The sequence below is a fragment of the Babylonia areolata genome, chromosome 29, assembly GCF_041734735.1.
Source record: "Babylonia areolata isolate BAREFJ2019XMU chromosome 29, ASM4173473v1, whole genome shotgun sequence".
Taxonomy (NCBI): domain Eukaryota; kingdom Metazoa; phylum Mollusca; class Gastropoda; order Neogastropoda; family Buccinidae; genus Babylonia; species Babylonia areolata.
In genome coordinates, this window is record NC_134904.1 from 22,723,696 (window position 1) to 22,737,836 (window position 14,141).

At 39.8% G+C, this 14,141-nt stretch overlaps 1 protein-coding gene across 1 annotated transcript in view; it reads left to right on the plus strand.

The window, feature by feature from the left end:
• The first annotated feature begins 2,527 nt into the window (after positions 1 to 2,527).
• Positions 2,528 to 14,141, plus strand: part of LOC143302259 (clathrin heavy chain 1) — a 91,501-nt gene continuing 79,887 nt past the window's right edge. The window contains exons 1-3 of the mRNA XM_076616848.1: positions 2,528 to 2,715; positions 9,799 to 10,006; positions 10,528 to 10,677. Coding sequence (XP_076472963.1) covers positions 2,674 to 2,715; positions 9,799 to 10,006; positions 10,528 to 10,677 — 400 coding nt within the window. The 5' untranslated portion in view covers positions 2,528 to 2,673. The remainder of the gene's footprint in view (positions 2,716 to 9,798; positions 10,007 to 10,527; positions 10,678 to 14,141) is intronic.

Consider the following 14,141-nt stretch of genomic DNA (forward strand, 5'->3'; position numbering starts at 1 on the left):
TTTTAGCAGCTTCTTCAGTTTAAAACTTGTATTTTGAAAAGCAGCAAATTTTCCGCGCTGTGAAAACAGTATTGTGTGTGTGTGTTCCTTCATCAAACTGATTATATATATATATATATATATATATATATACACATATTTTGTTGTTGTATTTACTCATTTAAGTGTTTTAGTTAAGCCTACTTTGGGTATTTGTATTCAAGTTATCAGTGAATTGATTTTTTATTTTAATTGATTCAGCCGAGCTCTGCCCATGAAAAACAATGTCGGCCGCAATATATGCAAAACTTCAAACTGTGAAAAATATTATAATTCAACCGGCGTATCTGTCTGTGGAAGTACTTCTCAACTAACTTGTCAGTCCGTCACTTAAGTCATGTTTAAGTGTGTGTTAATCTCTTTGAATCGGTCTAGCTGTCTGATGTCGTCTCCTTGTCTCTCCCCTGGCATCCGTACTGACGACTCCGGCTGACATTCGCCCTTGATTTGATTTCGTGTGAGCATTTGTATTTTATGCCTTTGTATTTAGGTGCATTTAGCTGCTTGGCCGGTTGTCTGAACATATTCTCACTAGTCGGTCAGGGAGACATCACTGCGGCGTTCGGACAAACTCCGGCCATCAGTACAGCCCGCTATACCACATCTTAGTGCAAGGCAGATGCCTCAGTGACCAGCAGCATGACTGACAGCGCACTTGTCAGGCCTTGAGTGCATGCACATATATTTGTGTACCTTTCAGAGTGGATTTTCTTCTTCGGAATTTTGCCCGCCAGTCACGGTGGACAACACCGCATATGTTGCCATGGTCTTTTCTCTCTCTCTCTCTCTCTCTCTCTTCAGAACTGACGCCACTGGAGTGCGTGGTGCACACATAACCTCGATTTGTCCTCATCTCATCTTCAAGACTAGACACTCGTTTGGTTTTTCAGTCAAACTCAGCCGGTTGGGAGAAAGGGCGAGAGCCACGCGGGGATTCGAACCCAGACTCCCGGCTCACGGACACCGCATTGGCAGATGAGCGTCTAATCCATTTTTCCACCATCTTTTTCCAGAATCCCAAAACATAGCCAACGTTTCCATAAGAACGATTTCTTCTTTTCGTTTTTTTCCCCCACAGTAGAAACTGAAACTGAAAAAGAATGTCTAATTGGCTGGGCTCATTCGGCATGATATAAAAACAAAATTCACTTTCAGGCCTTTCTTGAGTCAGTATCAGTATCAGTAGCTCAAGCGGCCGGAGGCGTCACTGCGTTCCGCCCGGGACAAATCCATATACTGTACGACACACCACACATCTGCCAAGCGGCAGATGCCTGCCAGCGCGGCAGTGTAATCCAACGCGCTTAGTCAGGCCTTGAAAAAAACAAACAACAACCGTGAAAAAAAAAGACTGAAGAAAAAAAGAAGAAGAGGTAAATGAATATCCAAAAAAAAAATATACATCTCCGTCTCTCTCTCTCTCTCTATATATATATACACACACATAAGAAAACGAAATGATAAAAAGAATAATGATAATAATGATAATAAATGGAAATAAAATAAAAAGACAATAATGATGATAAATAAACAAATCAGTCATAGTAAGCAAATAAATGTAAAAAAACAGTACAGCCGCCCACACACACATGAGACACACTCGGACACGGCAGCCGGACACACAGACACACACATACACGCACGTGCACAGAGCCGGCTCTCCTGACACATGTGTACACTTACACACTCGCGCACGCATACACTGACGCACACAAACACACAGACACACACATACACGCGCGCGCGCGTACACACACACACACAAATACAGGCTGCCACTGGTTCGGGCCGCAAGACGGGTGGGAACTGAAGATCTCTGATGCCAGGAACGTGGCGTCTGGCGTGTTGTTAAGTCTATTGTATTTGGAAACGCCCACAGAGACTCTCTTCTGTTTTGAAGAAATTTGCGCAATGTTGGTTTGGAAATGATATCAACATTCGTTTGATTTGCACAGCATCGAGCTCTGACCTTTCATACTAGACTTACGGCCGCCCGCTCTCTCTACCGTTATTTCTTTGAGGCGATCGATGGTGTGATGGCCTTGTACCTGTTCTTTTTGGTATTCTTTGACTTTTCGGAGGATTTCCGATTTTCCTAGATGTTGGCCGCTCGTTGTTGTTGCGTAACAAGCAAGCCTGTCAGCTCGCTGATTTCCTGCATCTTGAGTCGTCGACAGCGATACTAATTTTAATCCTTCACTGTGTCTCAGCCAATCAACATGCTGTCTATAAAGGCATCACCCTGCGACTCCCACTTCTTTCCAATGACGCCATCACTCGCGTATGAATAAAGTTGTTGTTCAACAAATAATATAGTTCTGAGTGGATTTAAAACATTTCATGGAGATTTCGTGTCAAAAGACTAAAATGTCCAAGTAAGAAAAACACATTAGGTAATCCTGTAATCTTTCAATTGAAACAAGAGTACGAAATCGACTTACTCGCCATACAATATTTGTAATGCGTGCGCAGCGCACTGAAACAAGCACTATTTCCCAACTTCACCACCGGCAGCCATCTTCTAGATTTGGTCAGAGGCAGGCAGCGCTAATAACCATCGTTTGAGTCATAAACGGTCCTTGTCCGGATAATTTCGTTTGGTACAAGCCAAGACAAAGTACATTGGCTTTTGCCATGTCACAAATTCTTCCAATACGGTTTCAGGAGCATCTGCAGGTGAGTATTGTTTCGACAATTTTTCACACCTAAAACACGCCCCTAGCTCAGTCACCAGACGAACAGTGAAGGCATTCCTGTCGTCTGCAACGGATACTTGTGATAAGATTATATATTTTTACATTTAGCTGATGCATTGGTTGAACGGTTTCAATAGTCATGTTTTTCTAACAGAGTATCAGCACGGAGGAAAAACCATCTGTCACTGTTGACTATTGTACTTGTTCCTGATTTTCAATGCACCCTCCATGCTGCTTCGTTCATATGTGATGACTTGGCAGTCGTCATACCGGAACACTCGCGAAATACGCGGTTGATCATCCCAATTAAAAATTAAATACTTAAACCAAAGTTCAGCATTAGTATTGCTTAACCTGATAACAGATACTAAGATATTTATGCAACAAAGGTATATGTATATATATATATATATATATTTTTTTTTTTTACTGTTTATTGCTGATTTCAAATGTATTCCATCACCGAAAGCAGACAGTGAAAAAAGGTAGAATATCCGGTAACCCGATACGCAGTGACGCCCCTTTGCAGGGTTTGGGCATGACAATGTTTTAACTTGGAGAAGTTGAACATTATCATGATATTGCGCTGATTTTGTTGATAGAATTATAATTACCCCATGAAAGTTTTTTTTCCACCAGAGACTACAATTATGAGTGTATCCACTCGATAACATTGCAACAGATGTCTTTTAACACACACATATATATACTTGACTTGACGATGGTTTAGGCCTCTCCCGAGGCCTGTTCCTGTTCCAAAAAAAACTATCACTGAATTGGTTGCATGCGAGGCGAGCGCGGCTAGACCAGATCAGTTGCTCTGACAAGATGGGTTGTACAGACCAGGTAGGCCCCTCCAGTGTTTGTCCAGGTGGCTCTTGAAGGCGTTGACTGATGGCGCCAGGACCACGGAGTCTGGGAGACTGTTCCACTGTGTCAACACTCTATTAGAGAAATAGTTCCCCCTGTTCAAGGCGAAAGCGTTGTTTCTGGAGCTTTAAAGTGTTGCCTCTGAGGTTTCCACTGAGTGACGACTGGAACACTGGCCTCTGTACATCATAATGTCCATGGAGGTATTTAAATACTTCTATCATGTCCCCTCGCAGCCTCCGGTGTTCCAGACTTGGCAGCCCCAGTAGTCTCAGTCTCTTGGGGTAAGGCTTCTCTTTCAGTGAGCCCAGGAGTTTTGTTGCTCGCCTCTGGACTTTAAATTAATGCAGGTAAATTTTAGTCGGCGCTGGGCATCAATCCCCGATCCGTGTGCAGCAAGTAGCTAGACATTGGTCCCAAATGTAACGTTCAATTCTTGTTCAATGAAAGTTTATGTATACTTAATTTCCTGTGTTTCATGGGAAATGATGCTGGCCTTCCTTATTCTTGAGATTGCTTTCACTGCCAATGTTGTCTGACGTGAACTTTTTACAAATGGCTGATGGAACCAGTCCCTACAGAAAAGTCCAACCAGGAATTAAACTTTTGGTCCACAGATTGGTCCACCTTAACACTTCCTCCTGATTCCATATTTGCTAAATCTCCCACCAAAATTACTAACGAACTCCCACCACTTACCAGTGAACTCTCACCATTGAAAATCACAGGATATAATGATTACCGATGTTGTTTAATGACATTCTCGCCTGGATCACTGTGAACCACCTAGCTCCATATCGATTGAGAATTAACACCAAAGTACTTCATTAATTTTACTCCGATTCCCAAGGATCAAGTTTTGAAAGAAGGTCCATTTCTTCCTTTAACCTGTAAGCAATGCAAATTTATGATTTTTGTACATAGATACAAATGTACAGCATCAGCCGTCATTTTACACTATCATTTTACATTCTTGCAAAAGTGTTTTAATTCTGTTACCATACACCTGTGCTGGTTGGATTTTCAGTGGCCATGTGCAGCCCGGAAATGCTTTCCAAATAGATATTTTACTTTTGTTTACAGGTTCAGTATAGGTGTAGGGTACAGTTGGAAAGAGAAATCTTTATGCTGGCACACTGTGACTTCCTCAGTTACACTATGATGACTATCCATGCAAGGAAATGACACCTGAAGTGAAAAAAGCAAAACTTGCATTCTACAAGAACGGAAAGTGAAAATGATGTGAGTGAAAGGGGAAAGGGCAGTAGGTGTGGCAATTTCCATACGCAGTGGGAATTGAGAGGGTGATTGGTGGCGAATATTCAAATGAACCACGGGCTGTTCAGAGAAAGGGTTTGTTAGAGTGATGTTTCTCTTCTGACATTTCCACCATACACAGGGCAAGATGCACACAGACAAAAGTTACAAGGCATGAAATATCACGCCCCCCTTGAGTTGATGTAAGTTCACTTTCAGCTTGTACAAGTTGTAGAAGCAGCCATTCATTGATAATTTACGCACTAATGAGATTCTGAGAGTGATTTTTGTGGAAAACAATCCTTTTTTCATGAACAGTGCAGATACATTTTCTGTCATCCTCACATTTTTTATTTTACACCATGAAAAAATATCTTTTCTCATCTCCTGCTGCAAACTAAGAAAGCATTATAGAAGTTAGAGTTTTGAAACATTGTGCTGTCCATGTTCATTGACTCGTGTGACCAAATTTTGTGATACTGTGTTTTGTTGTTTTTTTAATTTTTTTAAAATTAAAAAAAACCCCACTAGACTAGTCTGTACAAAATGCCCAGTACAGAGAGGAACACGTGCTTACAAATCACCCAAGAGTGAGTGAGATGAAGTGCATTGGATCTTTTTCCTGTGGATTCACAAGAACAGAATTAAGCAGGTCTACATTTTTTGCTGGCATGGCACAGTAGAAAATTTTATCGACATTTTTCAACTGAATATTTTGATTTCCATAAAGCAGAGGAAAGTGCTTTCATATAACAAACAGTATTAGACCAATGCAGGTGACTGACTTTTGCTTTTGTTTGCACTTTTTCCTTTGTATTAACTATAATGTGGACATTTACTATCCATTCCAGTCAGCATGACTCAGTGTGTCAGCATTGCGGAATAAAGTTGAGTAATGACAGTTATGTGAGAGCTACGTGGAAATGCGTAAATGCGTGCTTTTCAATTTCATTAAAAAAAGAAAAGCAAAAAAAAGTGTCTGTCAGTTGGGTGTGTCTGCAGTAGAAAAGTCTCAGAGGCCATTCCTGTCGTCTGTGCAAATCTGGAGAGAAAATGGAGGGGAAAGGGGGTGAAACTTGGTATGTTGCCGACAATTTCGATACTACTGCCAATGTATTTGACGGGGAAAAAAACCAAAACAAAACAACGCTTTGGTTAAAAACAAGCAAATAAATCATTAAATGTGTCTTCAGTCTTGAATAAAAAAAAGACAGAAAAAAAAGACAACTAAACAAATGAAAATGGATTCACTCCTGTCCTCTGGAGCTTTCTGGTGGTGTTCTTATTGTCCCATACATGTTTGTTTTTCACGTAACCTAGTTTTAACAAGGAGCACGTGCGCACACACACACACACACACACACAGAGGTATACTGGCAAACAGACATTCCCACCACACAGACAGATGAATGTACACACACACACACACACACACACACACACACACACACACACACACATGCACAATTTCTGTCCCTGTCTAGCCACATGGGCCCTTCCTCACTTTGTGCAACAAAAACTGCAATATTTGACAATGCTGCTTTTGTTTTAGCTGAAATTACTCAGCTGTTGATGGGATGATGTGGTGAATGGCTGTAGTTAGTTTGCTATAATTTAGATCTGGGGTCTGTAGCCTAAGTACCAAAGATTCATCTCCATTGCAGGCAGAAAGTATGTTTTGTTTAATACCAGATTTTATGTACATAGGAACCATTGTTCTTTTATTTTTGTGTTAATGTGATATAAAAAAGAAAAAGATATTGACTCCTACAGAACCGTGAAATATTTATGGTTCCTGCACTGTTATTGGGTTATGTATACATGTTATTTGTCAGCTTCAGAGGGGCTTTGACTGTCAAACCCCAGCGAGGTGTCACCTTTCCATCACACTATGGACTTTTGCAGCCCCCCTCACCCCCCACATCCCGCCCACCCCCACACACATGTATATTATACACACACACACACACATACACATACACACACACACACACACACACACACACACACACACATATTTCACTTACCAATGAGTGTAATGGACAAAGTACAAATTCGTTTATAAATTTTTGGGGCGTGGGATGGCTTGATGGATGGGAATAAGGGGTTGTTTTTCCTGACCCATTAATTTTGAAAATGACCCATTGATTTTGTGGTGAACTGATCAAATCACCCATTTTGTCCTGAACCAAACTTAAAATCTGATTTAATCACACATACTTGACTGTGACCCAACTAGTGCAGACTCTGGCAGGGGTCTGACATTCCTGTCCTGTGCTATCTGATTCTTTCTCTCTCTCTCTTGAAAACATTGTATACATGTGTGTGTGTCTGTGTCTGTGTGTGTATTACTGGAATAGGTAGCAGTTATTTGGTCCATATTAATTTTTAGCATGCTTGTTAGAACTTATAGATGGATAGTTGTTATTAACCCCTTCACTGCTAGTACGTTTTGCTACAGCCTATGCTGAGAAAATTTTCAGAAAAACAAGAAAAACATGCTAATGATTTTAATTTGCTTATATTTCAAAAAGTACTAAAGATAAGTTCATAAAACTAAAAGTATATATCAGATGAAAGGAAAATGAACCAAGATTTTGTTTTTAATACTCACATGTTCAAATAATGAGTCAGTCTGACAAAAATTCCATAAAATGTCAAAAAAAAAGAAAAGAAAAAAAAAAAGCTACAACATCAAACATCAGCCAGGTTATCAAGCAGTCTTTCTTGTTACTGTTGTGATCAACCACACACACTGTCAAGGCTGAGCAACAGTGTCCAGGTCCATAAGACTCCAACACAGTCCACACAAAGAATGAAAAGGGTGTACTCGCCCAGCATCTATTGCCAGTAAATACGCTGTGTATGGTACTTGCGGAAACAGCCTTCAAGACATAATGCTGGTTTGCTGGGGCAGTCTGGGCAGTAGAACCTCGCATCCTTTCTTTGTCCTTTCTTTCAGCAAACTCTGCACCTCCTTTGTAGCCAGGCCTTCTGTGGGGTATGTCACTATGTGGGATGACATCAATGAAGTTTCGTCCACACAGACGAACAGCGTGGTCATCTTTACTGGGTCTTGATCACCAAAAATCATGGCACTAATTACATCCTTCTGGAACAGTGGATGTCCAGGAATGTAGTGCTGTTGCCTGCTTTTTTGTAGAGGATGTGTGCATTCAGCATGGCAATTTGTAGAAAATGCACACGCTGCTATTTGTACCACTTCAGGGTTTTCCTTGTGGTATCGTAGGGCTGCAGCTGTTGGCCATGATGGTCCATGGCACCCATGTTTTTGTTGTAATCCAGAATTGCTGGAGGATTGTTTACTGCCCTTTGGTCTTGCTGCTGCTGGTCTTCAGCTGCAGGTTTGTGGCAAGTTGTCAGTTCCAGATGGTCCAGGTTGAACATCATGATCATCACCATGCTGCATGCCTGAAACACATTGCATGAAGTTTGTTGGTTTTTTTTTATTAAAATTTTTTTTTTGCATATAAGGAGGTTATGAAATGGTACCATTTTATTTCTGATTGTTTTTAGAAGCTGAAATGCAAACACACACACACCTACACTGAAACTGGTTCATGGTATGCCACACCCCCTTCATTCTCTCATTCTCACACAAAACAAAATGACCACACACACACACACACTTCTGCAAGTGTTGCATTTACAAAGTAATTTAGGCATACAATTCTGTATATCATTCTCTGATTTCAGTTTTGTAAACATCTCCTCCCCCCCTTCCCTCTCTCTCTCTCTCTCTCACACAAACACACACACACACACACATATGCACACAACAACAAACCAGTACACACTCAGGAATGAATACACAGAAAGCTCTAGGCGAGCGACACACGCTGTCATCAACAATGAGCCAGCCAGTGAGCCACGCCTACTCGCGCAACGTTGGTCACACACAGTACACACGTGACTGACTCTCTCACACACATACACTGATCAGTGATTGACGAAGCTACTAACCATGGCTAACACATTCAAAACACAGACAATGCAGTTACATTCATTGTTAAAACAAACAGAAAGCAAATAATAAACTGACAAACCTCGTAAACACCCACCTGCATCTTGAGTCAGCTGAGCTTGTCTGTGTTTCTTTTTGTCAAGCAACCCCACCTTCACCCCCCTGCATGTCAAAATCGGCGTCTTTGGCATCAACTTCACGCAGTTCTATCTCATTTAGTCCACAATGTTCATCTCTACTATTTGCATTGTGAAGGATTTCTTCCAGTACCCGTGCAAGTGTTGGGGTTTGTCTGCGTTCAGCCATGGCTTTGCAAACACAACTTGAGCTTTGTACAAACTTGCCAAACTTTCACCATAAATATAACGAGGTGAATATTTTTAGTTAATGGAACTCGGGAGATAAAGAGCTCTCAGGGGAGCTAATTTAATGGTTAGCAGACTGTATTTTCTGCAATACGGGACTTGAAACATGGAACGTTATAACATGACATATGGCGTATGTCGATACAGCATTGGCGAGCGACGTTTCATGACGTACGTCATACGTCAACAGTGCAGTCAAGAAGTTACTGTTAAAACAGTTTATAAATTCAAAGAACTTAAATGAAAATTTGGCTCAAATCATTAACGACAGTCACATTAGAAAACAAGAAAAATAAAGTCCTACATTTAATTTTGATGTTATGATAGTTCCTATTTCTCTTACCTTTCAGGAAGTAATCTCTTTGCTTCAGTTTTCACTGTCATGTCAGCTGGTATGCTATTTGGAAAACAGCTGCAACAACAAAACAAAAAAACCAAACAAAAAAACCCAAAACACAACAAACATACATTTCTCTATATATCAATATGCCTTTGAAAATAAAACCATAAATAATAATATTGCATGTTTAACTTCATAGTGCAAAGTCTAGATTTTATTATTATTATTATTGAAATGTGTGTGCAGCTTCAGAATGTTGGCATCAATGCTGCCAACATTGGGTTCAGCACCCTCACCATGGAGTCAGACAAGTTCATCTGTGTGCGTGAAAAAGTGGGAGAGACAGCTCAGGTGGTCATTATTGACATGAATGACTCTGGCAATCCCATTCGGCGACCAATCTCTGCTGATTCTGCCATCATGAACCCAACCAGCAAAGTCATTGCTCTCAAAGGTTTGCATTGATCTTCATGATCTGCATGTATTGTAATTCTATAGGAATTCTTTTATTCTGTTAGTGTTGTAATGTTGTAATTATCATTGCATTTTGATGAGAATTAGGAGACTGAAGAATTCTATACATTCTACCTTCTGAAATGAGCTCAGTTTAAAATTTTTGCGTATTTCTTAGTCAATGACTGCTGGGATTTGTGTGAAATGATATGCATGTGCTAAGTTTATGCTCTTTGAAGGTAATTTTTAATGGTGTTTGCCTGAGGCAATTTTTTTTACTTCCTGAAGAAAGTAAATGTTTATGTTTTACATCCATTGAATGGTCATTGATTTTAAATTGGAACTTTCAATGTTGAGAAAAGCATCATGATATGACTTATATATTTGAAGATTGGATCATTGATAATGTGATTTCTTGTTCTTGAATGTGATTTAGATTCTATTCTATGGTAAAAAATAAAAGTTTGTTACAAGAAAAGTTGTCACAAGAAAGGTGAATAATTGTATGAAATTTGATTGCAGCTGGGAAAACCTTGCAGATTTTTAACATTGAGATGAAGAGCAAGATGAAGGCCCACACCATGACAGAGGAGGTCATTTTCTGGAAGTGGATTTCTGTCAATATCATTGGCCTTGTCACCGACCAAGCTGTTTATCACTGGGCAATGGAAGGTTTGTAATATGGAACATCAGATTTGTCTTGTGCAAGTTAATAACTACTCAGAAGAGATAACATGTTGAAATAACGCATTTGCAAGCATCTTCCATAATTTCAGGCCTATAGATACAACTTTTAAACTGAAATTTGACCTCTGCATATTATTGGCTTAAGTGCCCTATCTGGGTCTCAAAACTGAACTTAACCCTCTTACTCCATGTCGCTCAGCCCTAATCACCCATGAAATCCCATGCCAAGGGGAATAACTTTTGTGATTTTTGATAGTGGGTATTTATAAACATTGATTAAAAATATAATTACCTTCTTTTGTGGCACATAATTATTTTTTTACTGTATTCTACAGATAATAAAGTTGCAAAAGAATTTTTGTTTCCAGGCTCATGTTGCACAAAAAAAGTGTCAAATTTGATGGTCAACTTTGAAAAAAAATCTTTTTTAGAGTGTCAGCGAATCGATTGCGATCGTGCCTTAATTTTAGCGCGATCGCCCATTCGAGCTACATAATTACGTGACCTGGTCAGTGACATAATTTGACAAAAAACAAGAACGCCAGAGAATCGACAGACAGGCAGAAAATACGAAAAAAAACTTAGCCGTATGAAGAGCACAGGAACAGGTGTCATGATGGCTGCCGGAAAAAGAGGGTGCTAGCCAGTGGGACAAAGGGGAGGTTACCTACTTCCGGGAGGTTATCAGCCGTAGTTGCTTTCATTTCCTCCGCATAGGCGGATAGTAGTTTGCACAGGACAGGAATGTCAGACCCCTGCCGGAGTCTGCACTAGTTGGGTCACGGTAAGTATGTTATTTAAACGTAATTTTAGATAGAAATTTTCCTTTTAATTACAGTATAATTTTCTTCGAAATAAGTTTATCTGGTCTGCAGTGTCTTCTAACACATCTTCTTTTTATTCTTTTTCTTACTCAACTTGAATTGCAACAATGAACATGCTGATTTTTATGTTCTTTTCATTTTGAGGGATGATGCGTTTTCCTGTGATGGCGGGGAGAAAAACAACAGCAAACAAACAAAAACAAACCTACCTCACATGTAATTTCTCCATAATGAAAAGAAAAATGTAATCTATTGAACTAGCAAAATCAGGAAGATCGTGCAGAACGCCAATAAGTATCAGTGCAATCAACGACTGACAGTATTGATTTTGACGGGTCTGGTGATTGATTCATTATTTCGGAAGTCTGGTGATAGATTCACACTCAAGTACCGACTACACTCTCAGTATCGGTAGAACTCAGTCAGTGGATGTCTAGGTCACTCAGTACGATCGACTTTTGCAAAATTCTCACGTGGAAAACAGCTTCAGAATAGTCGTTTGGATTATGCTACTACTCTAGACAGTCATCAGACTCATCTTGCAACTTTGAAACTTCAAAACTTTGGCAAAACTTAACCAAATCAGTAATTATATTCCATTGAACAAGCACAATCAGGAAGATCGTGCTGAACGCCAATAAATATCAGTGAAATCAAGACTAACTCATTGACAGTATCGTGTTTGATTCATGATTTCAGAGGTCCAGAGATCGATTCACATTCAATTGACCACCTTCACTCTCATTGTCGGCAAAACTCTGTCAGTCGATATCTTGGTCACTCAGTTTGATCAGTTTTTACAAGATTCTCATGCAAAAATCATTAAAATGGTTCAAAATCATCTTCAGAATTGTAGTTCAGATTATGCTAAATCTCTCTGCAATCAGCAAACTCATCTTGCAGCTTTAAAAATTCAAAATTTTGTCAAAATTCAGGCAAATCAGACTGAAAAGTGCAAAATGCATGGCAGGAAGTGCCGAAAACGAGGCAGTGAATCTTGCGAGAGTCTCGTTTATGTAAACATCAATGGTTGCTCTCATAGTAAGTATGTGTTTAGCCAGCAGTACCGGGCAGGTTCAGGTGTTAAACTGCAAGCCGCTATTGGGTACAGTGGATAAGAGTTAAACTTCCATTTAACTACACATACTTTACTGTGACCCACTAGTGCAGACTCGGCAGGAGTCTTGATTCCTTTTCTTTTCAAACTGATACCCACCTATGCGAAGAAAATGAAAGTAGCTACGGCCGATAACCTCCCAGAAGTAGGTCACCTCCCCTTGGCAACCCTGACTAGCGCCCTCTTTTTAAACTTCCATTTTGTGCCACCTCTGATAACTCTCAATATTGTCATGTTGATGTTAACCATCATACTGAATTAAAGAAAATATCAAATGACACTGAATTTCACTGTCTATACGAACGGCGAAAGAGACAACGTTAACAGCGTTTCACCCCAGTTACCATCATCAAAATATTGCAAGCGGAAGGCTCTTATACTGAAGACGTGAATGTTGAAAAAGAATACCACAATTCTGAAAACGGAAGCTAAAGGTTGGGTCATTGAGACACCCACTGGACATCCGAGGGGTCTGTGTAGAGGAGAAGAGAGGACTGGTCGTACTGAGTGAGTTAAAGTGCATGTGATCGTGATTCACCCTTAGGATGTGATGAAAGAGCGACATCTGAATTTGTATGTAAAAAAAGACATAAGAAAAGAGAACTGTTCATTGATTTTTGTTTAATGTGCAAAGTAAGATGGCTGTTGAGACAGGAAGCAGGGTTAGCAGACTGGATTCTGCTTTACAAGTTAATGTACTGGAGCTCAACAATAGTGCAGATTCATTTGAACTAATTGAAGGCTTCATAATTTAGACATTGCACTGGCTTACGAAGAAGATAAGAGTAAACAGATTTACAAATTCACCCAGCACTAATAACCTATGAAATCTTATGCCATGGGAACAAACTCTACCAATTTTTGACAGTAGTACAAATAAAAATTGATATAAAATATAATTACCTTATTTTGTTGTACTAACTTAAGTTATTTATCCAGCATTCTGATTTCTACAGATAAAGTTGCAAAAAGATATTTTTCCAAGCTCATGTTGCTTTGTAACCCCCGGCCCCTCCAGTATGGTGTTTCAAAATAAGTTTGACTGGTCTTCATATTCATTCAGTATACACCAAATCTCTCACAGTCATCAAACTCTTCTTGCAACTTTGAAAATTCAAAACTTTGGCAAAACTTAACCAAATCGGACCCCAAGAAGTTCAGAATGCTTGGCAGGAAGTGGCAAAAACAAGGCAGTGACTTGCGAGAATCTCATTTTTGTAAACAACGATGACTTTGCTAACAGCAAGCATATGTTAGGGGCACTGGTGGGTGCTCAGCTGTAACAAGGATTAACAGAGTTGAGCTGACAAGCAGATGAAAACAACTTGGGTTCTGATCCAGTTTTTTCTGCTCAGGAAATGACATCCAGGATCAGCAGAACCATTCGACATCACTGTCGAAGCTTATCTCAGTTGACTCACTCGGGATGACAAGTTTTCTCCCTTGCTTTTCCCCATAGACGGCCCATTTGTAAGGGTTTGGAAAAAAAATTACAAAAAATACAAAGT